The 26,377-nt window shown below is 40.0% G+C and overlaps 1 protein-coding gene and 1 pseudogene across 1 annotated transcript; both read right to left on the reverse strand.

Moving 5' to 3' along the window:
• Window positions 1-7,884: 7,884 nt before the first annotated feature.
• On the reverse strand, window positions 7,885-12,542 carry LOC149282382 (E3 ubiquitin-protein ligase DCST1-like). The gene is made up of 5 exons (XM_089498259.1): window positions 12,473-12,542; window positions 11,346-11,414; window positions 10,431-10,572; window positions 8,473-9,561; window positions 7,885-8,359 (listed from the first exon to the last, which is right to left on the reverse strand). The coding sequence occupies exons 1-5, from the start codon at window positions 12,540-12,542 to the stop codon at window positions 7,885-7,887; spliced, it is 1,845 nt and encodes a 614-aa protein (XP_089354385.1).
• Window positions 12,543-14,261: 1,719 nt separating this feature from the next.
• Window positions 14,262-24,039, reverse strand: LOC149282383 (COP9 signalosome complex subunit 8-like; annotated as a pseudogene).
• Between the last annotated feature and the right edge of the window lie 2,338 nt (window positions 24,040-26,377).

Genomic DNA, 26,377 nt, shown 5'->3' on the forward strand with positions numbered 1-26,377 from the left:
AAAGTGAGAGGGACGAGAGGCTCTGCAATGTGTATCATCTGCTTACATAAATCATAGGGCCGGGGAATAAATGATTCCAGTAGAAAGGACGGTGAAGATAAATTTGGCCGAGATGGTTGCTTTGATATACGCAACTATCCTATGCAACGGACAGTTAAACACAATGTTACCTCAATTGATACCTCTTTGGAGTTTGTGTGTGTACACACACACATACATAGATACAAATATATGCATATATATTCACATAGATATATATATATATATATTTGAGTACAATTATCCTTCATTTACAATGTTCAACCAAAGAATAAACGTTACTAAAAATATTGCAGTGTTTAACCTCTCATAGCACAGAAAAACATCCTGTTGGCGACAGTTGGTATCCTAGGCACGCCATGACTTTAAATGGGTGTAAAACACGATCTATAAATGCTTTCTTTACACAAACAATGTTGCTTTAATGCTGCCTCATGTGGCCCCTCTCCCGGACATCAGCCGAATATTGTATGGCGACAGACGCTTGATGTAACATAGTTTAGAAGGCAATTAATGATCACCCCAGGACTATGGTGACCACATGTACCAATTAACACACGGGGAAAGATCACGATATAACGTTAAATGCTGGACCCAAATAGTGCGATTGTGTATTAGCATTGAAATTGGAACCTGCATTCTGACTAACATTATTCTATGTCATAACTTCAAGTCTAAAACACACATGGGAATACTTTGTCATTTTATTGACATTTTATTTTTCTCGTATATAGTGGTCACTAATATGCCAGCAACGAATACACGCCATTACTATGTTATCTATGTTTATGTTTTCTTTTATACCTTCATTGAATGTTACGGCTTTCAAGATGTACTCCTGATGTTTCCATTTGGGTTTTTTAAGGACAACTTAAAAAACACACACATTCAAGATATATTGTACAGAAAAACCACAAATATTACTGAAACTTTGATAAATGCTGGTGGTAAAATGTGTGCATGGAAATAGTTAATATACCAGCATTTGAAATACCCTGGGGTGCTTAGTTTTTAAACATACATGAATTGATGCGGTAAACCGAATTGATCGGCTTCAAAGATGTCCTCAAAAGCCCTGGGTTGGGTTTTCGGTGCCTCACTATCGAGGCATTTGAGCGAAACCATTGAAGCTTACAAGGTGATTGTTGAACTTCTTGTTGTTTTCCTTCAACCTTTTCTGAACCAGTTTTGCTTTGTAGCAGGGCACGTTATTATCCTTATCAGGCAGTTTTGTCAGTGTCCATGAAAGGGTGTACATGGTCTGCAACAATGCTTAGGTAGGTGGTACATGTCAAAGTAACACACACATGAATGGCAGGACCAAAGGTTTCCCAATATTCACTGTCCAAGCAATTTGAGCTACAGGAGCTTGTCTGTTGGATTTGACCATAAGGGTCAGGCTTGGCACCCCACTTGCCTCAATGAACCTTGGCCAGCCATGACCCTGTCACCGGATCGCTGCTTTCCCTTCCTTGGACCACTTTTGATACTTACTGCTTCTTACCACAGCAGACCAAGAACGCCGCACAAGAGCTTCAGATATGGAGATGCTCTGACCCAGACGTCTAGCCATCACAATTTGGCCAAAGTCACTTAGATCCTTAAGCCTGTCCATTTTTCCTGCTTCTAACACATCAACTTTGAGGACGTTATGTTCGCTTGCTGCCTAATATATACCACCCACTGACAGGTGCCATGATAATCTTATCAGTGTTATTCCCTTCACCTGTGATAATGTTATGGATCATTAGTGTATAAACAAGGGAGGATAAAAACATGTACTTTTTATAATAAAAGAAGATCTTAACGTGCATATATAGAAGTTGTTACCTTCGTACATGGATTTTGAAAATTTAGAGAGGCCAATTTTGTAGGATAAGAAATTGTACAGATAATCAGGGGAGATAAAAAAAAAAACAAAAAAACAAAACATTTTTTAGAGAAGGGACAGAATGAACTAATAGCACATAAAGCTATTGCAGAAGTGGAAAAATGACAAATCATGATTTATTTAATAATCTTTAATACATTTTCAAATATCAATAGACAAAACAAATACAAGTAACAAAACAAAGAAAAAACAGACTTAAGACAAAGATATACCAGTTAACAGTCACGGGAATCGCAGCAAGACTGTATGCTGTGTATTTTCTCTATATTCTTTCCCACATCTCTTTAATTTTTGTGATGAGCCATTAATCCAGCTAACACCCGTGTCCATATACCATATTTTCTTGATTATAAGACAAGGGTTTTTTTTTTTTGGTTTTTTTTTTAAGAGCAAATGCTCTGAAAAATACCCCTCCTCTTATAATCGAGGACGACTACAAGACTAAGATCCAGATCCCCTGCAGCGCCGCAGGGGACCTGGATCCTCCTGTCTGGTAACCTCTGCTGCTGCCGGCACTTCCACTGGGGCTTCTATGACCGAGCGCCGGCGAAAGTGCAGGCAGCAGCTGAGGCTGTTTACGCGCATCGCGCAGACCTTCCCCAGCTTCCAGAGAGGAGAATACCCCGCAGATCTGCAAGAAAAATAACGCAATAATATAGACAGAGCTGTTTGGTTGTTATATGTTCAGTTAAATAGAGGTCTGACTATAAGATTGCCAGCAGAGCTGCAAGAGACCTGGATCTGCTGCCAGCATTTCTACCAGGGCTTCTATGACGGAGACCGTAAAACACGAGAATACTAGAAGAGAAATGTTGGGGCTATTTCAGCGTTAATTGTATATGAAAGTAAAATAAATTGATATTCAGAAGAACTAATTAAAGCATGTTAAGAAAAAGGATTAATATGATTGAATGAAATGACGAGTACAAAATCTTTGGGCATTTATCAGTAGTAGGACTAATGAATCATTTAGTTGTAAAACTATGAAATGAATCAGGGCGTAGTATACAACTACGCACCTCGCTAATGTGGACTCCTCTCCTTTCCTGTGGGGACCCCGTTACATAAGCCCCGTTATACCATGCCCTGCAGGAAAGCGTAGGGTACCGAATATGTCAGCCCTGCTGAACACTGGGCGCCAGGGAATGGTTTCCTTGGCGACCTGGCGCCCAAAGTTTGTCGAGCCCTATGTTTTTGATTATATTTCAGCACATTTTCCAGTGATTTGGTTCAATATATGGAATCCATAAAGATTTTTTTTTCTTGACAGTAACAATTAACATGCCCGATGCCACATAGGGAGCACACTTACCTGCTACCTTAGTTTTGGGCTGTTAGGGAGATCCGTGGTTTCCATGGCGACCTGGCGCCTAGAGTTTGTCGAGCCCTATGTTTTTTTATTATATTTCATCAATTATTAATGAAATATAATCAAAACTATATATTCCTCAGGTTTGATAAAGTGTTCTTTGAAAGTCTAGGAAACTCACATTTTAACTGAAACAGTGTAAGCATCCATCACTCAGCCAGTACATGCTGGTGATGTGCAGACCCCATACTGTTGGCAGCATCAATACACAAGGGGGGCAGCCAGCCAGGTTTCAGCATGTACTGGCTGACTTGGCATGATAGCAGTGTGATTGCTAACAGCAATCACAGTCCCATCTTGCCTAGGTTCCAGCATTTACTGGTTGCCTGGGTATAAAAGGAGACACCAAGCCAAAGGCACGCTGCCGTGTTGCATCTAACAGAAAGAGAAATAATATAGGAGAAGTGTGTTCATTAACATTGCTTCACACTGTATTTAACCGGCCACTTCTGGGGTCAACCGCATACCAAACTTACATTGGTTTCTGCAATTTTCTCCTATGGTCTAAACTTTTACCCTATGAGACACTCATGGCCAAACCATACCAGAATGTTGCTGTTACCTGATATTTTACACCATGCAATAAACCCACCGCAGTAAAGGAGGGCAGTGGAACTAAGTACTTAGTGGCACAAAAAAATCCTCTCTTCTCTTTGTTTGGAGAACACAGCAGCAAGACAGCTCCATCTAGTAATTGTTTTGCAACGCTCCCCAAGAGAGGTCCGTTGAAAGAAAAAAAAACCACCACTATATAATGTAAAAGCACAAACCAGGAGTAACCTATACTTTCAATTTTATTTCAGAATTCACCATGTGCTGGACGACAGTGCTATACCTCTTACAGCCTCCATCATTGGTTGAATGTTTTCTGACCACTGGTTGGCAGCAATGGATGAGTAGATTCCGGGGAAGTCTCTCTGCCAGATCCTCTGTCCCACCTCCCAAATCCCAGCCAGCTCTGCATTGGCCTGCAAGAAAAAAAAGAAATACAGTGACTTTTACAGACTGCAGCATCTCAAAATATTACCTTCTCTACTATATATCTAAAGAATAAAAAAGTAAAAGCTCTGCTCATATTGAATTTAAAATAGTTTGCTTAAAAAGCCATTTCAAATTGGGCTGTATATAAATTAAATCCCTCTCCTGCAATACTTTTACTAGTGTGGGTGGTCTATTCCTAACGACGGCACTTTTACCTATTGCGTAATACACCCGAAATCCCTCTAGACTGTAAGCTCGTTTGAGCAGGGCCCTCCTCACCTGTTGTCTCCTCTCTGACAGCCAGGGAAGGTCTGCGCAATTGATAACGCTTGGCGTCTCGTGTGCTGTGTAAAGGACGCTCTATGGTTTGTCAGGAACCGCCTGGTGTTGAGGAGGGAGCAGGTCACAGTCTGACCGCCGCGTGCTTATCCACAGCATGCTGAGAGAGTGCTCTCTGATGGACAGTCTAGAGGCTGAGGACTATCTCCATCAACCCCCTCACCCACTCCACTTCCCTATTTCATCTTATAATCGAGCAAATACGGTATTTTAGCGATGTCAGTTTTTCTTATATCAGGGGGGCATAAGACATATCAGGGGGCACGGTAGCATAAAGGGGCTATAAGGCATATCAGGGGGCACAGTGGCATCACTGACATATAGGGTTAAAAGGCATATCAGGGGCATGGTGGCATATCAAGGGTAAAAGTCATATAGGGGGCTATAAGGCATATCAGGTGGGGCACAGTGGCATATCGGGGTACAAGGCATTTTAGGGGACAGAGTGGCATATAGGAGGTATAAGGGGGCACAGTGGCATCTCTGACATATAGGAGGGTATAAGGCATATATGGGGGCAGAGTAGCATATAGGGGGTATAAGGCATTTCTGGGGCAGAGAGGCAAAACTGGGGGTGAGGTGCGCATAACTTGGCAAAAATAGTTTACATGAATATTTACTAGTGACAATATAAAATGAAAAAAAGAACACCTTCACGAGTGGGTGAGTCTCAAATGTAAAATAATATAATATACAGTACCCTACAGATCTTGCTGCTCCCGTAGATCAACACTCCTCACAAGTGTTAAAACACACGATATATAGACAAACGGGGCGCATAGATATGTGGGAAAAATAAAAATATAACGAATATAGTGTAATGAGTTCAAAAATAAAAACCAAAATAAGTGATATAAGTTGCACTCACAAGTGTACTTAGGAGTGATCGCTCATCGAAAATCCAGACTTTATACTGTCTTGGAATTTCTGCATAAACAATAGGAAACGAAAAATAGTGCAATAAAATAGATATTGGTTTAATAAATATAGATTAAAAACTTACAAACGAATAGGCATAACTGGTGGGTTATGCGTAAAAGCCGTTTCTTTCACAAGGAGTATTCATCAAGTCCTTATAAAGTCCAGATTCTGAAAATGTAAAATATCTCAACGGACGAACTGTTGAGGAGAAAAATTACCCCGACGAACTGTTAAGGGATAGTTTAGTAAAAACTAAGGATATGAAAAGAGAAAAGATGTTGCATAAAAAAGAGAAACGAATACAAAAAACAGAGGAATTCAATTTCGCTTTTATTACTCAATATAATGACAAATCGTTTAAAATAAAAAAGGCGTTTGAAAAATGTTGGCCAATTCTACAGGGTGACAGCGTACTGCAAAATTTCCTTCCAGAAAAACCTAAGATCATATATAAAAAATTAAATAACCTAAAGAGCTTAATAGCCCCCAGCGCTCTTCCAAATGAAAGAATAAATAAAGACCATTTTTTAACCTATAAACCTGTGGGTTTTTCACCGATGTGGCATATGCAAACTTTGCAAAAGTTGCCACCTACAAGACAAAAAAACTACCTCATTCAAATGCACTATAACGAAAAAAGAATATAACATCCGTCATTTTATACACTGCACATCAAAGAATGTAGTGTATTTATTAGAATGTAAGTGTGGAATTCAGTACATAGGACGCACATCTAGAGAACTAAAAGTAAGGGGTCTTGAACATTTAGGTGGAATAAGAAATAACAATATGAAGCACAGTGTCCCAAGACACTGCGTGAAATGTAACAAATTTTCGTTTCCTGATTTTAAAGTAATAGGGATTGATCTAGTATCCCCCCCATTGGCGGGGAGGAGACGTGAAAGAAATTTTATCAAAAAAAAGAAACGGAATGGATATACAAATTTCAAACCTACAAAAAAGACGGTTTAAATGTAGAACTAGACATATCCATTTTTTTAAATTAAAAAATTTATTTACAAACAACACACATATAAAAATGTTTTAAGTTTATTTTATCATACTGTTCACATATACAGTTCATACAAGCATATATATTGTTTTTATAATAATATTTTTATTCAAGTTTATTTTTCATACAGTTCTTATTCATATATATATATTTATTTATACATTCTTATATAAGATTACATTTCTCTACCTTACATAACATCACCTTTATGCAATTTCATTCCATCTATGGGTTAACCATAGAACAGAAGGTTGTCAGTAACACAGTCACGATGGCACTTAGCCAATTAATCAATTAATGAGATTACTATCTATATACTCTCATTTATATCTCTCTCTCCCTCTTATGTTCTTTTTCCCCGAGGGGGGTTCTGTCCAATGTGATAGATACCTACGAGAAAAAAAGAAACATACTCATTTAATACATTTGATCTCTAAATTGGTACTGATTAACATTGCAACTAAGTTGCTAACATTGTTTCTTTTTCTCACTTAATCTTGGACAGAGTCCAAACCACACTCACAGATGTCTTCTACCTTGATTCTGCCTGTCTGCTCTTTTCCGAAGCTCTGTTGATATATCCCTGCAAATTGAAAAGATTGAATGAAATAAGAACATTTGATACATTTTCTGATTTGATAAATTAATTTATTTTACATACTTACTGATCACGAATATCGGCCGTTATGAGTCCTGACGAAACGAGGAAAAAGTGCAACTTATATCACTTATTTTGGTTTTTATTTTTGAACTTATTACACTATATTCGTTTTATTTTTATTTTTCCCACATATCTATGCGCCCCGTTTGTCTATATATCATGAATATTTACTAGTAAAGCTTTTTTTGGTATTTTTTGGGTTCTTGTTAAAATATAGCTTTAATTATTATGTCAGTAAAATAAGGCAAATCGTGAAATGTCATTGTGATAAAGAGATAAGTGTTAATGGCACATCTTAATGTAAATTATATGTTTTTATTTTAAACAAAAAGTTTGCATAGTTTTTTTTTACCTGATTAAATCGAAAAAATAATCCCGAGAGGTATGCAATGGGGATATTTAAAAGTGGCACATAGAAAACTGAATCGCTGCAGTAATACTCCAAAGGCAGCAAGACCATAGCAAAATAAATATTAAAAAACAAATATCGGTAGATAGACTAGTTAAATTTACCCAATGTTCCCAACACAAACTATAACTATTTGTAAACAAATTAAACAAGGAGAGGGATACTTGTTTTCGAGATGGAGCTAAAAATATTTTATGTGACTGTGGCCTAGTGATATGTAGGTACATTGTTAAGGCACTTGAAAATATCTGCACAATCTATCTCATAAACCAATTCTCTGGTTTCTGCACACAATACAGCGTCTGCGAATGAACGGGCGCATCCAGCTCAAATAACGGTGCAAGGTAGTAGCAAAGCTTTTCAGCCAGAGTCTGTTCGCTCTGGCCCTGCGGATGATCTGTTTCCTTTTTATTTCTGCGTATGCAGCCCGCTTCTTCAGGTGTTCGTTATAAAGGAACAGAACGCGCCGCTTTTCTTTCTTTGGAAAGAAGAAGGCAGCAATCACTCTGCGGAGACGACCAATATACACCTGGACAAAGCAGAGCAACAGGAGTCCGACCACAGGAAGGCAAGACCACAGATAGCCCTCAACTGACATCCGAATCGGATTTAATAGACACATGGTGTTATTACTCAGGTGCATGGTGGCAGAAGAGGTGTTGAGGTTACCAATAGTACGCCTTAACATCCTGGAAATAAAAGTATCGCCTCCAACCAGGACTTCCAGTTTGTGGTGACTGGAGAACACATACAAGATGTGCAAATGTTTTTCCGGATAATCTGGAATAGGTGATAAAGGATCCAGTCTGTAGTTAAGGATAAGATGAGGAAGGTGAGCATGGGAACACACTGGAAAAACTCCATCATTGTTGTCTTCATCTCAAGGTCCTGAACCGCTGGATTCCAGGGAAACACAAAGCTCTTGCGCTCTCCCTTCCTCAGGGGTAGAAGGTGTCTCTTATTCCGTTTCCTCCTGCGAGCATCAATCTGCCTGAAGTAGGTTGTTACATAGGCGTTATCAAACCTAATGTTGGTGTTGTACTGGTGGCAATACTTGTAGGCAGAGATAAAGATGAAAACAAATGTGCAGGAAATGACAACACGGACAAAGGACCCAACCTTCCTCATACCTAACTTCTTCTGCTCTAATGTCTCTGTAATCTCCTCTGTGATCTCCTTTTTAGAAACGTTCATGCCAAGAAACATGCTTGGTTCTTGTTTAACGATTGCTATTTTGCTAGCAAAGCCATCGTCCTTTCCATTCATAGTCGCATTGACCTTATCATAGATGGTTCCAAAATTGGCTTCCATAGGGATCTTCTTCTTGCACCATGTATTTACAACATTCATGATATTGCACAAAAATGAGAATTGCATAGGAAGGCAAAAGAGATGGTTAAGGACAGGTAGGGGAATGGCCTTCATACAATCGTCATGTTTCTTGGCAAACCACTCACGGCATTTCTCAATACCTTTTTCAATAACGAACTCACAGCCCAGCATAGACTTCAGGTTGAACTTCTGCAGAGTGTCAAGAGTCTTGTTTTCCTCTTTTGTCTCCTTTTCTTTCTGTTCCTCAAGCTTTTTATCATAGCCTTCAGAGCTCTGCACCTCAGAATCTGTCTCCTTAAAAACAGATTTTATGCCGCTGGTGTCATTTTTAAGTTCTTTTGCCCCTTTTACCAAGTCTTCAATTATCTTTCTGAAAGGGTTTATAATAACTTTCCAGGACAACTTTGTGTGGTTTATCTGGAGCTCCACCTTGCACCCAATGGATTTTGCAACATCCTCCATGTTATGCTGCAGGTTGCTGACAGGTCCATCAAAAATAGACTGCAGTATAAGTTCAGGTTTTCTCCTCCCTTTCTTATTTCTGCTCTTCTTTGAGCCCAGAAAACAAAGGAGTGTCCAATGATCCACAATATTTTTGGAGAATGACCTGAAAAAGAAAAATGTTAGCCAACTCATAACAATTCCGGTCTCACATATATTTTAAAACGGTCTGTTTCCCATCTCCCAATCCTCTTAATTATGGAAGTATCCAGCCCTAACCTAGCAGCCTCTGTCGCTGCTCCGATTCTAAAAGAGTGAGAAGAATAATGTTCAGCACCCAGACACAAAGCGAACAAACATTTTTTTAACACACTGTTATATTGAAATCTTGTAAGCAGTTGTCCTGAACCATGAACAAGCCAGTTACCAGAGACCTTAGGGCGCTGAGCCATAAAAGCCTCAGACATCCTCACAGGGCAAATACCATTACCATTAACCCTTTGTAGGACTATCCATCAACCTTTACCCCGCTTGTCAGTTTTAGATGACCTCAGAAAATTTTTTAAACTAACGCCACAAATAACATCTAAGATTTGTAAACCTGAACCACCCTTTTTATTAATAGCCACTAGCTCACCTAATCTAAAAGCCCCCAAAAAGGCAATAGTAAAAGCCGTTTTGAATAGGCAAGACTCAAATATCATCCACTACTTTCACTAAATCATGCAGTAACTCATAAGAAATAGGTCTTCTCAAGTCTTGAATACAAGTTCTACCACCATAGCCTTTCAAAATCTGTTTCACTAAAAAATCTTTAAAAACATGTTGCTTAGCTGCTAAATTGAAGAAAAAAGATATACCCAACAAACACCTATCTATAAACGAACGCGGAAATTCTCTTTCTTAATTAGATCCAAAACTGGCATCCAACAAATCTACTTTGTTTGATTGAACAAAATTTGACCATAAACGCCATGACCACCTATAGCTGGCCCATGTGCTTTTTGATAAAGATCTGGCAATTAAGTTTCTTACCTGGGAGAAGTCAATTCCCATATGCACGGTGGAACCTGCAGCCCTTCCTTCTCTGCCTGGGGTGCCAGCTCCCTGAACAGCTTAAAATCAAAGCGCGAAAGAGCATCAGCTATATTGTTGTTTTTCCCCGGAATGTGTTTGGCTTTCAACCAAATATTATTAACAAAACACAAATAAACTAAGCGCCTTAATAAACTTATTACTGGTAAAGATTTTGCTCTCAAAGTGTTAACCACCCAGACTACCCCCATTTTATCACAATTCAACAAAATCCTTCTGTTACTCCCTGCAGGACCCCAAAATACAAGAGCCACAACTACTGGAAACAACTCCAACAATACTAAATTTTTAGTCCAACCGGCTTCGTACCAATCTATAGGCCATTTAGCAACAGCCCATTTCCCTTGCCAGAAAATTCCAAAACCAGATGCTCCCGCTGCATCTGTGAAAAATTCTAAATCATCACTAGTGATAAAATCATGCTGCCATATGGCGGCACCATTGAACTTTTTAAGAAATAACTTCCATATTAACAAATCCTCCTTAACCTGCCTAGTAACCCTAACTCTGTGAAAACCTATCTTCTTCCCGGCAATAGCTTTAGCCATCTGTCTGGAAAAAAAACCCTTCCCATAGGGATTATCCTAGCTGCAAAATTCAATAAACCAAGTAAAGATTGAAAACATTTAACTGTCACCTTTTTAGCCGATAAAACTACATTAATCATAACACGCAATTTAACCACTTTTTCTTTAGGTAACTTAAATAACATCTTAACCGTGTCAATCTCTATACCTAAAAATAATAAAGAAGTAGCCGGAAAAACTGTCTTATGTGCTAACGGAATACCAAAAAACTCTGATAAAACAAAGAACGAATTCAACAAATGTAAACAATCTAAACTATCCGCCTTACCAATAAACAGGAAATCATCTAAATAAAGGACCACAGAATCAAGGCCCGAAACTTTCTTGACCACCCATTCTAAGAAACAAGCAAAAGCTTCAAAATAAAAACAAGAAATGGAACACCCCATCGGCAAACATTTATCGAAGTAGAATTGACCATTAAAATGAAAACCTAAAGAAGGAAAACAAATCGGGTTAATAGGCAAAAGCCGAAAAGCAGCTTCAATGTCCACCTTAGCAAGCAAAGCATTTTTTCCCAAACCGTCTCACCCACATCAAAGCGTCATCAAAGCTAGCATAATGAACGGGAAAATCAGCTGTGCAAATTTCATCATTAAGAGAACCTCCTTTTGGAAACGAAAGGTGATGAATTAGTCTGAAGGACCCCTTTTCTTTCTTTGGAACCAAACCCAAAGGCGACAACCTAAAATTGTCAAACGGAGGAAATTGAAAGGGGCCCGCAACTCTCCCAAGCAAAATTTCTTTTTTAATCTTTTCTTCAACAATCGTCAGATTACCTTCTACCGATTTCAGGTTATTAACCCAGCATAAGTTATCACCTTTAAAAACCGGAATATTAAAGCCAAATTTAAAACCATCATGTAGCAGTTTAGCCATCCGTTTGTTTGGATAAGTGTTTAAAAAGGGGAGCAGATTTAACTGTCTCACCGGCATCTCTGCTTTTTGGAAACTGATCCTTTCCCCTGTCCCCTACGAAAACATTTGACAGCTGGGTAGCTACATTCATGCCTAAACCTACATGAGTTAGGCCACTTACATTGGGAATCATTAAAGGACCAGCATATACCTTTTTGACGCATCTGCTGTGCATTAACCCCTTGCGGCCTAAAATTAGAAACATTTTTTTGAGGAAGCAAAACACTAACCCATGTTCCTACGTCCTTCATTCCCCACTGTAGGTTCTTATGCACCGCTAGCGTTTGCCTGAAAATCTCATCATAATTAAACCATGACAATCTACCAAAGTTCTTAAATGCCTCTAAAACTGCTTCCAAATGTTGAAACATTTTCAGAACATGGGCAGGGCAAAGGTCAGGAACCGTTTGATAGTGGAATTCGGCCGCTTTCGCTTGAATAAGCGGCTGCTCCTCCTCCTTATAAGTTTGCTTTCACTGTTCTGGGTCATCTCTCTTTCAAATTCGTCTCCTTCAAATTCCTCCTCTTCCACCTCCTCCTCTTCCATATTAACGTTTTCCACATCTTAAATGGGTCATCTAATGGGCCATACATGAATATGCAAGAGCCCATTTTTAAAACAGCCGTCATGCCCGTCTACTGTATTTCTGAAGCCTGAGCAATGTTTCAGTTATTAGGAGGCAGCTGTCTGGTAAGTCCAGTGTCAGCCGTGGTAAATACTGTCTTTCACTTTTACCCCAGGGCTCAGATAAAGCCTTCTGAAGAGGTAGATAAATGCAGCATATTGCACATGAACATTTAATGAGGGAACTATCCTAATGCACTCAAAAAGCTATTTTTAATCACTATTTAAAGGAAGACAGAGGTGGAAACAAATAACTAAGTGACCAGTACTGGCTTCCATATACCAGGAGGAATGCCTTTCGGTTACTGTACGCAAATATGAACAAAAAGCACCCAGTGTTTTACCTATGTGCAGATATTATTATTTTGAGTCAAGGGCCGATGGGGGCTCTGTGTTTGAGAGAACTGATGGGGAAGCTGCAGTTGCAAGGCATAGGGTGGGATGGTTACTAGTTTAGTGTTTTAATAAGGCACAGTTATGTCTGAGTGATTGATTATAGCAGTTGCATAGTGTCTATTACGAGGTCTCTGTGCCTCTCACAGCATGGTTAGGAAGATGGGATCAGAGATCCTGGCTCTGTTATGGATTCTCATGCTTTATATGGGAATTCTAAGACAGACCTGAGAGCACCCAAAATAACTGAAAATAAAAGTGATGTATGGGAGGGGGAGGAGGCAAAGTGATGTATGGGAGGGGGAGGAGCCAGTGATGTACGGGAGGGGGAGGAGCCAGTGATGTACGGGAGGGGGAGGAGGCAAAGTGATGTATGGGAGGGGGAGGAGGCAAAGTGATGTGTGGGAGGGGGAGGAGCCAGAGTGGTGTGTGGGAGGGGGAGGAGGCAAAGTGATGTATGGGAGGGGGAGGAGGCAAAGTGATGTATGGGAGGGGGAGGAGCCAAAGTGATGTATGGGAGGGGAGAGTCAGAGTGGAGTATGGGAGGGGGAGGAGCCAGAGTCGAGAATGGGAGGGGGAGGAGCCAGAGTGGTGTATGGGTGAATTTCAGGGCATATAGGGGGTATAAGGCATATAGATATTAGGCATATCAGGGGGGCATAAAACAAATCTGGGGGTAAAAGGTATATCAGGGGGCTCAGTTGCATATCACTGGCATATAAGGAGTATAAGGCATATCGGGGGGCTCAGTGGCATATAAGGGGGCACAGTGGAATCTGACATATAAGAGGTATAAGGCATATATGGGGGCAGAGTGGCAAGCTGGGGGTAAGAGGTGCATAACTGGGGGCAGTTTGGTAAATAAAAAAAAATTTAAACAAGGCTTTTTTTCTCCGTTTTTATTAAATATGAAAAATAGTTAACATATGAATTAATATTTACTAATAACTGTATTAAAACCTAGTTTGAGAAACACTGTGTTTGGGTTCTTGTAGCTTTTATTATTATGTCAGTAAAATAAGAAGGTGAATAGAGAAAGGCCATTGCAATAAAGAGATGAAAGTGTAAATTGTACGTTTTTTATTGCAATTTTTCTTCAATTTAAAATAATGTATTTTTTTATCCGATTAATCGACAAAATAATCGGCCAACTAATCGATTAAAATAATCGTTAGTTGCAGCCCTAAGTGTGATTGCTAACAGCAATCACAGTCCCATCTTGCCTAGGTTCCAGCATTTACTGGTTGCCTAGGTATAAAAGGAGACACCAAGGGACACCAAGCCAAAGGCACGCTGCCGTGTTGCATCTAACAGAAAGAGAAATAATATAGGAGAAGTGTGTTCATTAACATTGCTTCACACTGTATTTAACTGGCCACTTCTGCGGTCAACCGCATACCAAACTTACATTGGTTTCTGCAATTTTCACCAATGGTCTAAACTTTTACCCTATGAGACACTCATGGCCAAACCATACCAGAATGTTGCCGTTACCTGATATTTTACACCATGCAGTAAAGGAGGGCAGTGGAACTAAGTACTTACTGGCACAAAAAAATCCTCTCTTCTCTTTGTTTGGAGAATACAGCAGCAAGAGACCGAGAGAGGTCCGTTGAAAGAAAAAAAAAACACCACTATATAATGTAAAGGCACAAACCAGGAGTAACCTATACTTTCAATTTTATTTCAGAATTCACCATGTGCTGTACCTCTTACAGCCTCCATGATTGGTTGAATGTTTTCTGACCACTGGTTGGCAGCAATGGATGCGTAGATTCCGGGGAAGTCTCTCTGCCAGATCCTCTATCCCACCTCCCAAATCCCAGCCAGCTCTGCATTGGCCTGCACAAAAGAAATACAGTGACTTTTACAGACTGCAGCATCTCAAAATATTACCTTCTCTACTATATACCTAAAGAATAAAAAAGTAAAAGCTCTGCTCATATTGAATTTAAAATAGTTTGCTTAAAAAGCCATTTCAGATTGGGCTGTATATAAATTAAATCCCTCTCCTGCAATACTTTTACTAGTGTGGGTGGTCTATTCCTAACGACGGCACTTTTACCTATTGCGTAATACACCCGAAACCCCTCTAGATTGTAAGCTCGTTTGAGCAGGGCCCTCCTCACCTGTTGTCTCCTCCCTGACAGCCAGGGAAGGTCTGCGCAATTGATAACGCTTGGCGTCTCGTGTGCTGTGTAAAGGACGCTCTATGGTTTGTCAGGAACCGCCTGGTGTTGAGGAGGGAGCAGGTCACAGTCTGACCGCCGCATGCTTATCCACAGCATGCTGAGAGAGTGCTCTCTGATGGACAGTCTAGAGGCTGAGGACTATCTCCATCAACCCCCTCACCCACTCCACTTCCCTATTTCCCCAGGCCGATTCCACTAATGTATACAAAAAACGATTGTATTATTTGAGCCTGAGACTAGCTTAGCGCACCGGCATTTTTTCATTTTCCCTGATTCCACCAATGTGCTAGCCATACGTGCCATGTCTGGAATTGTAATTGTACACGGCTTTTACTGTATTCTTGAGCTTTCCGTTAACTGAAGTAGTACTGTACATGTATTGCCCTGCGCTGCAGTACTGCTTATCTTTTTATCTAATAAAAATAAAAAATAGGGCATTCGTTTCTTATAGTAAAGTAAGTATGTTTTGCACAGTAAAGCTATAAGCACACACTACTTACAGATTTGATGGCAGGTGGTATTCTTTTCCAGAGATATCTGGCATTATTCCTGGTAAAACATACAAGCATCAGTTACCAGACAATCACTCATTTGCTGCAGTGAGAAATATAAAATTAGATTTACAAATCACATCTACTAAACCAGACCTCCTCCGGCTGCCCCCACTAGATACCAGGGAGCCTGAAGCACAGGGGACAAGTCTAGGGATGCACTGGTAAGTTTATTTATATTGTATTGTGTATTTATTTTTTTGTCAATATTTTTATACCTATTTTAGAGATGTCAGTTTTTCTTATATCAGGGGGGGGGGCATAAGGCATATCAGGGGGCACAGTGGCATCTCAGTGACATATAGGGGTAAAAGGCATATCAGAGGCATGGTGGCATATCAAGGGTAAAAGTCATATAGGGGGCTATAAGGTATATCGGGGGGCACAGTGGCATATCGGGGGTATAAGGCATATATGGGGGCAGAGTAGCATATAGGGGTATAAGGCATTTCTAGAGCAGAGAGGAAAGCTGGGGGTGAGGTGCGCATAACTGGGCAAAAATAGTTTACATGAATATTTACTAGTAAAGCTTTTTTTGGTATTTTTTGGGTTCTTGTTAAAATATAGCTTTAATTATTATGTCAGTAAAATAAGGCAAATTGTGAAATGCCATTGTGATAAAGAGATAAGTGTTAATGGCACATCTTAATGTAAATTATATGTTTTTATTTTAAATAAACGAAAAACTTGCATAGTTTGTTTTACCTGATTAATCGAAAAAATAATCGATTATGAAAATAATAGTCTAGTCTACATGCCTAAATGCATTGAGTTGCTGTCATATGATCGGCTGATGAGCTATTTGTGTTAACAAGCAATTGAACAGATGTACCTAATAACGTGGCCAGTGATTGTGCACGTGTGTGTGTGTATATATATATATATATATATATCAGGGCTTGACAAGTTTGTTTTGAATCTAGGAGCCAGCAAAAAAAGTTAGGAGCCAGGATTTTTTTTTTTTAACTAACAGTTTTATTTTCAACAACAAAAATTAATGTCCCAAGGGAATCCTTCCCACTCTCCTCGAACACACACGCACACATATATTTATTTTTAAATATATATATATTTTTTACGATGTGAAGATCCTCTCCCAGTCACAAAGAACTCTTCTGTGAGCCCAGCCCCCTTGAGCGTCAAGTCTTGAAAGAGGTGGGACGAAGAGCCTCACTAAGGCACTGCCACTCAGCAGCACGGTGTGAGGTGGTAAGACCGCTTTAATTTTATTAGGGGCCGGCTTACTTACACCGTACTGCACGGTGACAAGGGCCAGTCTGGTCTTGCTCACGCGGGCCGCACATTGAAGTCCGGCGGGCTGGACGTTGGACGCCCTTGACCTAGGCGTCAGGACAAAATTCTCAGTCGCCATGGCGACCTAGGATTTGTCGAGCCCAGGGAGTCTTGGGGTGCATTGGTAAGGGGGGGGGGATATCTAGGGACCAGAATGTCATATCAGGGAAGGGGCAGAAGGAAATTAAAGTAAGGTGTATTATGAATTAAGGGGGGTGCACATGAAAAACCAAAAGCCATTTTAACCCCTTGACTGCTAACGACGGCATGGTGCCGTCGCTAGCAGTCCCAGTCAGGTGCTAACGACGGCACCATGCCGTCACTAGCACTCTCCTACCTTGATGGAGGTCTGTGGACCCCCATCACCACCTATCCCGGCGATCTGCCCCTCATATTGAAGGGCATCACTGGGACCACCCGATCTGGCTGGTGACGTCGCGCGTAATGACGCGATGACGTCACCGCGCAACTTTATTTAAAACTGACAATTGTCAGTTTTCACGGTATGGGGGCATGCTGCTTAGATGCCTGTATCTCAGGCATCTAAGCAGCTACAGACCCCCAACATATACCGTTGGAAAGGTAATCGCTTCACATTTCCAACGGTATAATGCTTGTAAAAAAATAAAAATATTATGTTAAAAAAATAAAAAAGTACAAAAAAAAGTAAAAAAAATTATTTGGGAGTCTCTAAAGGCAGATAAATAAAGATCAAAATTGCCCCCAAATTAAATTATCTAAACATTAACTAGTTTAGCTTAAAAAAAAAAAAAAAAATAAAGTTTAAGTATTCTAGCTAAATTATCACTGTGGTAGCCAATGTTACCACAGTGATCATGTAGCTATAAAAAGTCACATTCCCTTTTTGATCATGGGGTTAAATTTAGCCAATGGTAGAGAAAGGTAATTTTTTTTAAACCCTGATGAACTGCAATTATTATTAAAATCAGCCGTTTAGCCTGTAGTACGTAAGTTAACCATGTCATCCCTGGAGCCCCTTGCATTTTTACTGCAAAACTTATTTTTGCTGTAAAAGTGATTTTATTTCTCCCTTTACGATCATTTCTTTGGGATTGTAAGGGGAAAGAATGGTGTGTGTGCTTCTGTGAGTGAATGTACGGATAGTATGGTGTGTGCTTCTGCAAGTGAATGGAGATATGAAAAGCGTGTGAATTGTCAGTAATTAGGGTTGAAGCCTTGATGTGGCATTACTGCTCACGTAAGAAGTTAAATTATAGCACATAAAAGTACATATTTTCAAAAACTACACCCCTCGGCGCATCAAATGAGGGGCTGCGTGTGTTTCTAGTACAAACCTGGAGTGCGCAAGACACAAATGAACATGTCGCTATGGTTAGAAAAAACATTTTCTAGCCAAAGCGACACATTCCATCATTATTTGTGCACTCAACTTTTGTCCTAGAAATACATGTAACCCCTCATTTGAAGCTCCAAGGGGTGTAGTTTCTTGAAATGTGTACTTTATGTACCCTAATTTAACTTCCCAGATGTCTAGAGCACTTTAACTTCAGAAATGGCAGATTGGAGAATCTTGTTAAAAAATTGTCTTAAAACATTTAGGGGTGATGCCTGCATTTAGACAGCTCTAGACAGCTGGGAAGTTAAATTATGGTACATAAAGTATATATTTTCAGAAACTACACCCCTTGACGCATCAAATGAGGGGCTGCATGTGTTTCTAGGACAAACCTGGAGTGCGCAAGACATAAATGAACTTGTTGCTTTTAATTTTATTTTTTTAAAATTTTTTATTAGTGTGATATTCACTTATTTGTTGTGCACGTCAGATTTGTGATACAAATAAGATCTCATTTCCTGCAGCTGGGGGTGTAGTTTCTAAAAATATATAGTTTTGTTGGCATATTTTAACATCCTGGGCAGCTAGAGCTGTTTAATTGTCGCAGCCATGCATTAAATTTAAAGATGTCTTTTTGTGATAGTCTAATAAATTTAACTTTTAGCAATAAAATATTAGAAAAACACAGTCTACTGTTCTCAATTTCTGTTTATTTTAGACCGCTTACCTACTACAAATATTTAGCAACACAGGTTTTGATATTAGAGTTTAGAAAAATAACATTACAAACTAGTTTTTATTGAGTTGGAAGTGAAAAATTAAACTTTTTTCCCATTTTTGGCTGTATTTTGCAAACCTAATGAGACATACACATATAAAAATGGTATATTTGGAATCTGCTGGGTGTGCTGAAAAAAACAATATTTGGTTTGTATAGTTTATTCCCAAGAAATTTACTTGAAACGCTTTAAACGTGAGATACACCAAAATGCCGAAAACCAGCTTAGCACCAGGGTGGGAAATGGCTTAGCAGCCAAGGGGTTAAGTTGCTATTTGCATATAACCTATGCTGACTAACTGCATAATAGATACCAAACATGTTAGAATACACGTATTCCTGTTCATTAGATAAGATACTGTTTCACCATTCTGCTTAGTATTTTTTCTTTAAAAATAAATTTTCCCTTTTCTCACCAAACTTTTAGGGTGTGGCCTATAATCGGGCCAATACGCTGTGTGTGTGTGTAATATATAGATACACACACACACACATATATATATATATATATATATATATATATATTTATATATACACACACTTACTCTGCACTACACACAATGGCTCTAGAACTATACCACTGAAAGGAGAGCTGCCTTGATGCTGCCTCTTTAGCAGGCCTGGTACACTAGAACTGGGCATACACACCTGATCGCAACACAACACACAGATATCCAGTACAGCTCCCTGGGCCAGCCAGTGGAGATTAGAGGATTTCCCCGACTGGCCATGATGACCCCGCACAGAATAGTTAAGACAGTGGGGCAGCTACAAAGTACAGTGTCTGAAGATGGGAAACCCGAGAGGTATGCAATGGGGATATTTAACAGTGGCACATAGAAAAATATTAAAAAACAAATATCGGTAGATAGACTAGTTAAAATTTACCCAATGTTCCCAACACAAACTATAACTATTTGTAAACAAATTAAACAAGGAGAGGGATACTTGTTTTCGAGATGGAGCTAAAAATATTTTATGTGACTGTGGCCTAGTGATATGTAGGTACATTGTTAAGGCACTTGAAAATATCTGCACAATCTATCTCATAAACCAATTCTCTGGTTTCTGTTGTTTCTATACACACTATTGGCAATTTCTGTTCTGGAACACTATGATACCCTCATTACCGTTCTCAGCTCCTAGAAAAGAAGGACTGTGGGGGAAGAAAGGATCTAGGACTGGGACACGTTGCTGGTATGTTTTGTTCTCCTCATATTGTATCTTTGTCTACATTTCTCTCCGAAACTCAGAACAGCAAAGAATCTAATTGCAATACGCTGAGGCGGCAACGTTTCATCCATGATTAGCTTCCTGCACTGGATGAGCTTGCAACCTTCTACTACTAACACCTTTTGTGTAACACTATCACCAGAAACACTAAATAAGATACCAATTATAATTAGTTTTATTTGTTATTGGTTTTTGTATTGCCACCAGGTGACCCCAGAATGTTTATTGCATATAGGTGGTAAACATATGCAGGTGGAATTCCTGGGATCATTCCAATTCATCCTCATCACTCTCGCTGTCAGAGACGGAGTCTTCATGAGGTGTACATGCATAACAGAAGCGCTTCATATCTCTCCAGCACTGCCTGCAGTACACTGTGCCACAGTCTGCTATCTCGCACACATACGAGTCCTTGGTTTCACTAGAACTGCACACAATACAGCGTCTGCGAATGAACGGGCGCATCCAGCTCAAATAACGGTGCAGGGTAGAAGCAAAGCTTTTCAGTCTGTTCGCTTTGGCCCTGCGGATGATCTGTTTCCTTTTTATTTCTGCGTATGCAGCCCGCTTCTTCAGGTGTTCGTTATAAAGGAACAGAACGCGCCGCTTTTCTCTCTTTGGAAAGAAGAAGGCAGCAATCACTCTGCGGAGACGGCCAATATACACCTGGACAAAGCAGAGCGACAGGAGTCCGACCACAGGAAGGCAAGACCACAGATAGCCCTCAACTGACATCCGAATCGGATTTAATAGACACATGGTGTTATTACTCAGATGCATGGTGGCAGAAGAGCTGTTGAGGTTACCAATCGTACGCCTTAATATCTTGGAAATAAAAGTATCACCTCCAACCAGGACCTCCAGTTTGTGGTGACTGGAGAACACATACGAGATGTGCGAATGTTTCCGGATAATCTGGAATAGGTGATAAAGGATCCAGTCTGTAGTTAAGGCTAAGATGAGGAAGGTGAGCATGGGAACACACTGGAAAAACTCCATCATTGTTGTCTTCATCTCAAGGTCCTGAACCGCTGGATTCCAGGGAAACACAAAGCTCTTGCGCTCTCCCTTCCTCAGGGGTAGAAGGTGTCTCTTATTCCGTTTCCTCCTGCGAGCATCAATCTGCCTGAAGTAGGTTGTTACATAGGCGTTATCAAACCTAATGTTGGTGTTGTACTGGTGGCAATACTTGTAGGCAGAGATAAAGATGAAAACAAATGTGCAGGAAATGACAACACGGACAAAGGACCCAACCTTCCTCATACCTAACTTCTTCTGCTCTAATGTCTCTGTAATCTCCTCTGTGATCTCCTTTTTAGAAACGTTCATGCCAAGAAACATGCTTTGTTCTTGTTTAACGATTGCTATTTTGCTAGCAAAGCCATCGTCCATTCCATTCATAGTCGCATTGACCTTATCATAGATTGTTCCAAAATTGGCTTCCATAGGGATCTTCTTCTTGCACCATGTATTTACAACATTCATGATATTGCACAAAAATTTGAATTGCATAGGAAGGCACAAGAGATGGTTAAGGACAGGTAGGGGAATGGCCTTCATACAATCGTCATGTTTCTTGGCAAACCACTCACGGCATTTCTCAATACCTTTTTCAATAACGAACTCACAGCGCAGCATAGACTTCAGGTTGAACTTCTGCAGAGTGTCAAGAGTCTTGTTTTCCTCTTTTGTCTCCTTTTCTTTCTGTTCCTCAAGCTTTTTATCATAGCCTTCAGAGCTCTGCACCTCAGAATCTGTCTCCTTAAAAACAGATTTTATGCCGCTGGTGTCATTTTTAAGTTCTTTTGCCCCTTTTACCAAGTCTTCAATTATCTTTCTGAAAGGGTTTATAATAACTTTCCAGGACAACTTTGTGTGGTTTATCTGGAGCTCCACCGTGCACCCAATGGATTTTGCAACATCCTCCATGTTATGCTGCAGGTTGCTGACAGGTCCATCAAAAATAGACTGCAGTACATACATCACCAGGTAAGCACGGCCTTCTTTGCCCAAAATATTTGGTGCCATCATGATTGTGGCACAGCGAAAGTGAGAAGATGTACCCCATCCGATGGCAAAGGTTCCTGATAGCCCATACAGAAGGTTTATCTTATTTTCTTGATATAGATTCATTGGATGTACCAACAAAAAGTAGATTCCAGTGCCAATCATACCCCCAGCTCCAGCACCAAGGAAGAATTTTGTCATGAAAAATTCATTCGGGTCACTGAAAAGGAATCTAAGACAGAACATGGGCATGGCAAAGGTCAGGAACCGTTTGATAGTGGAATTCGGTCGCTTTCGCTTGAATAAGCGGCGGCTGCTCCTCCTCCTTATAGGTTTGCTTCCACTCTTCTGGGTCATCTCTCTTTCAAATTCGTCTCCTTCAATCTCCTCCTCTTCCACCTCCTTCTCTTCTATCTCCTCCTCTTCCATATTAACGTTTTTCCACATCTTAAATCTATCTATATTCAGATATGGGAGGTGCTGCAGTAGTCACGACTTCACACTCCAAACACTAACTGCAGACTGGAATGGTCTGTGGAAATCACGCTGACTACTGCACAGCTACTGTGACATCACAAAGAGGCCCTCAGTGAACACACAATGGCTCATTAGCATATTCCTACCAGTAAAATAAGTGGCTGTAGTAACATTAAACAATCTGAACATAAGATTTATCACCCCTGTGGGGAAATCCCTGAATTTATAGGGCATTAACACATATTCACAAATGAATCCGTATGAGCCCTGCCAACGGCCATCTCACAATTTGAATCTATAAAAACCACACAGAAAATGATATCTAAACAATGAATTGTATCTTTGTGAGTTATGTTGTAAAATGAAGAAATTGTGATTTCCAAAAGCATTTTTATATTTTTACTCATTTTCACAATACTCATTTTCACAGATGTGATGAAGCAAGAATCATCATGAAATATATTAATGTCCCCGAATGTAAAATGGGTCATCATGTTGTGCTTGCAGAGCAATCAGTAGTTGCAGAAGACAACCAGAACAAAAAAATATATTTAAAATATAAAATGATTAGAACAGCTGCACAGATGTGTATTATTTAGTACGTTACAGCTGCTGCATAGATGTATCTTTCATATAATATCAGAGAGTTAGGAAGAATAACTTACATGTCATTGTGTAGAAGGTATAGCGCTAGAAGCTGACTGTACACCTGGGGTGTTGCAATACCTCCTGGAGCCTGAACAGACATAATGCAGTTTTAAACCATAACGTAAATATATGTGCACTTGACAGAAAAACAACATCAGCCCAGAATCACCTAGAGAAAATAAAACTACTAATGCCACTAGAGGTAACGCAGTTCCAGACATGATGTCACACTTAAACGTACACAAAAGACGTAGAGCGCTTCACTATGTACTATATACACGAGAGTATTCTGTAGCTAAATGCATCTAAACACAGCCCATGAAATCAGCAGCGTTACCACCGATTTGCAACCATAGCTCCCGATCTGCCACCCACCGGAGTACAGCTACGGTAGAGAACCGCCGTCCTGCCAGCTCCCTTACGTATAATGAAGGAACACTAAACGCCTCACCTCAAGTTCTTGCTCCTCGCACTGCTCCAACAACCTCTGGAAGGAGACCGGGTTTTCCGCCATCACGGCCACTGGCATTTTCCCCGCAAGCCCACAGGGCCTCCCGTCTAGAACCACTGACACCGGTCTTCCTCTTCCGGGTTCAAACCCGTCAATGTATCCAAAGTCAGAGTTGTTCTAACTACTAGAGACCAAAGTGCAAATACATGCCCGTCTTTCAACGGTAGCCATTTTGTTGGTGTCGCTTCCGTTCTAGTGCTTTCAGTGCATGCAAGGGAAGCGTACGACTACGTACTATCGTGTGGGCCGGGGGGGTGCTTGCAGACACTGGGGCGCGCAATGTTTCGCTGCTAGTGCTTCCCCGGTAGACTGCAAATTGCCTTTTAGCTTAATTCTAAACGGGCTAACGTCTCATCAAACGAAAAGTGAGAGGGACGAGAGGCTCTGCAATGTGTATCATCTGCTTACATAAATCATAGGGCCGGGGAATAAATGATTCCAGTAGAAAGGACGGTGAAGATAAATTTGGCCGAGATGGTTGCTTTGATATACGCAACTATCCTATGCAACGGACAGTTAAACACAATGTTACCTCAATTGATACCTCTTTGGAGTTTGTGTGTGTACACACACACATACATAGATACAAATATATGCATATATATTCACATAGATATATATATATATATTTGAGTACAATTATCCTTCATTTACAATGTTCAACCAAAGAATAAACGTTACTAAAAATATTGCAGTGTTTAACCTCTCATAGCACAGAAAAACATCCTGTTGGCGACAGTTGGTATCCTAGGCACGCCATGACTTTAAATGGGTGTAAAACACGATCTATAAATGCTTTCTTTACACAAACAATGTTGCTTTAATGCTGCCTCATGTGGCCCCTCTCCCGGACATCAGCCGAATATTGTATGGCGACAGACGCTTGATGTAACATAGTTTAGAAGGCAATTAATGATCACCCCAGGACTATGGTGACCACATGTACCAATTAACACACGGGGAAAGATCACGATATAACGTTAAATGCTGGACCCAAATAGTGCGATTGTGTATTAGCATTGAAATTGGAACCTGCATTCTGACTAACATTATTCTATGTCATAACTTCAAGTCTAAAACACACATGGGAATACTTTGTCATTTTATTGACATTTTATTTTTCTCGTATATAGTGGTCACTAATATGCCAGCAACGAATACACGCCATTACTATGTTATCTATGTTTATGTTTTCTTTTATACCTTCATTGAATGTTACGGCTTTCAACATGTACTCCTGATGTTTCCATTTGGGTTTTTTAAGGACAACTTAAAAAACACACACATTCAAGATATATTGTACAGAAAAACCACAAATATTACTGAAACTTTGATAAATGCTGGTGGTAAAATGTGTGCATGGAAATAGTTAATATACCAGCATTTGAAATACCCTGGGGTGCTTAGTTTTTAAACATACATGAATTGATGCGGTAAACCGAATTGATCGGCTTCAAAGATGTCCTCAAAAGCCCTGGGTTGGGTTTTCGGTGCCTCACTATCGAGGCATTTGAGCGAAACCATTGAAGCTTACAAGGTGATTGTTGAACTTCTTGTTGTTTTCCTTCAACCTTTTCTGAACCAGTTTTGCTTTGTAGCAGGGCACGTTATTATCCTTATCAGGCAGTTTTGTCAGTGTCCATGAAAGGGTGTACATGGTCTGCAACAATGCTTAGGTAGGTGGTACATGTCAAAGTAACACACACATGAATGGCAGGACCAAAGGTTTCCCAATATTCACTGTCCAAGCAATTTGAGCTACAGGAGCTTGTCTGTTGGATTTGACCATAAGGGTCAGGCTTGGCACCCCACTTGCCTCAATGAACCTTGGCCAGCCATGACCCTGTCACCGGATCGCTGCTTTCCCTTCCTTGGACCACTTTTGATACTTACTGCTTCTTACCACAGCAGACCAAGAACGCCGCACAAGAGCTTCAGATATGGAGATGCTCTGACCCAGACGTCTAGCCATCACAATTTGGCCAAAGTCACTTAGATCCTTAAGCCTGTCCATTTTTCCTGCTTCTAACACATCAACTTTGAGGACGTTATGTTCGCTTGCTGCCTAATATATACCACCCACTGACAGGTGCCATGATAATCTTATCAGTGTTATTCCCTTCACCTGTGATAATGTTATGGATCATTAGTGTATAAACAAGGGAGGATAAAAACATGTACTTTTTATAATAAAAGAAGATCTTAACGTGCATATATAGAAGTTGTTACCTTCGTACATGGATTTTGAAAATTTAGAGAGGCCAATTTTGTAGGATAAGAAATTGTACAGATAATCAGGGGAGATAAAAAAAAAAAACAAAAAAACAAAACATTTTTTAGAGAAGGGACAGAATTA

This window comes from Sceloporus occidentalis, unplaced genomic scaffold, assembly GCF_023333645.1.
Source record: "Sceloporus occidentalis isolate IW3139 unplaced genomic scaffold, rSceOcc1.0.p SCAF_117, whole genome shotgun sequence".
NCBI classification, from domain to species: Eukaryota; Metazoa; Chordata; class Lepidosauria; order Squamata; family Phrynosomatidae; genus Sceloporus; species Sceloporus occidentalis.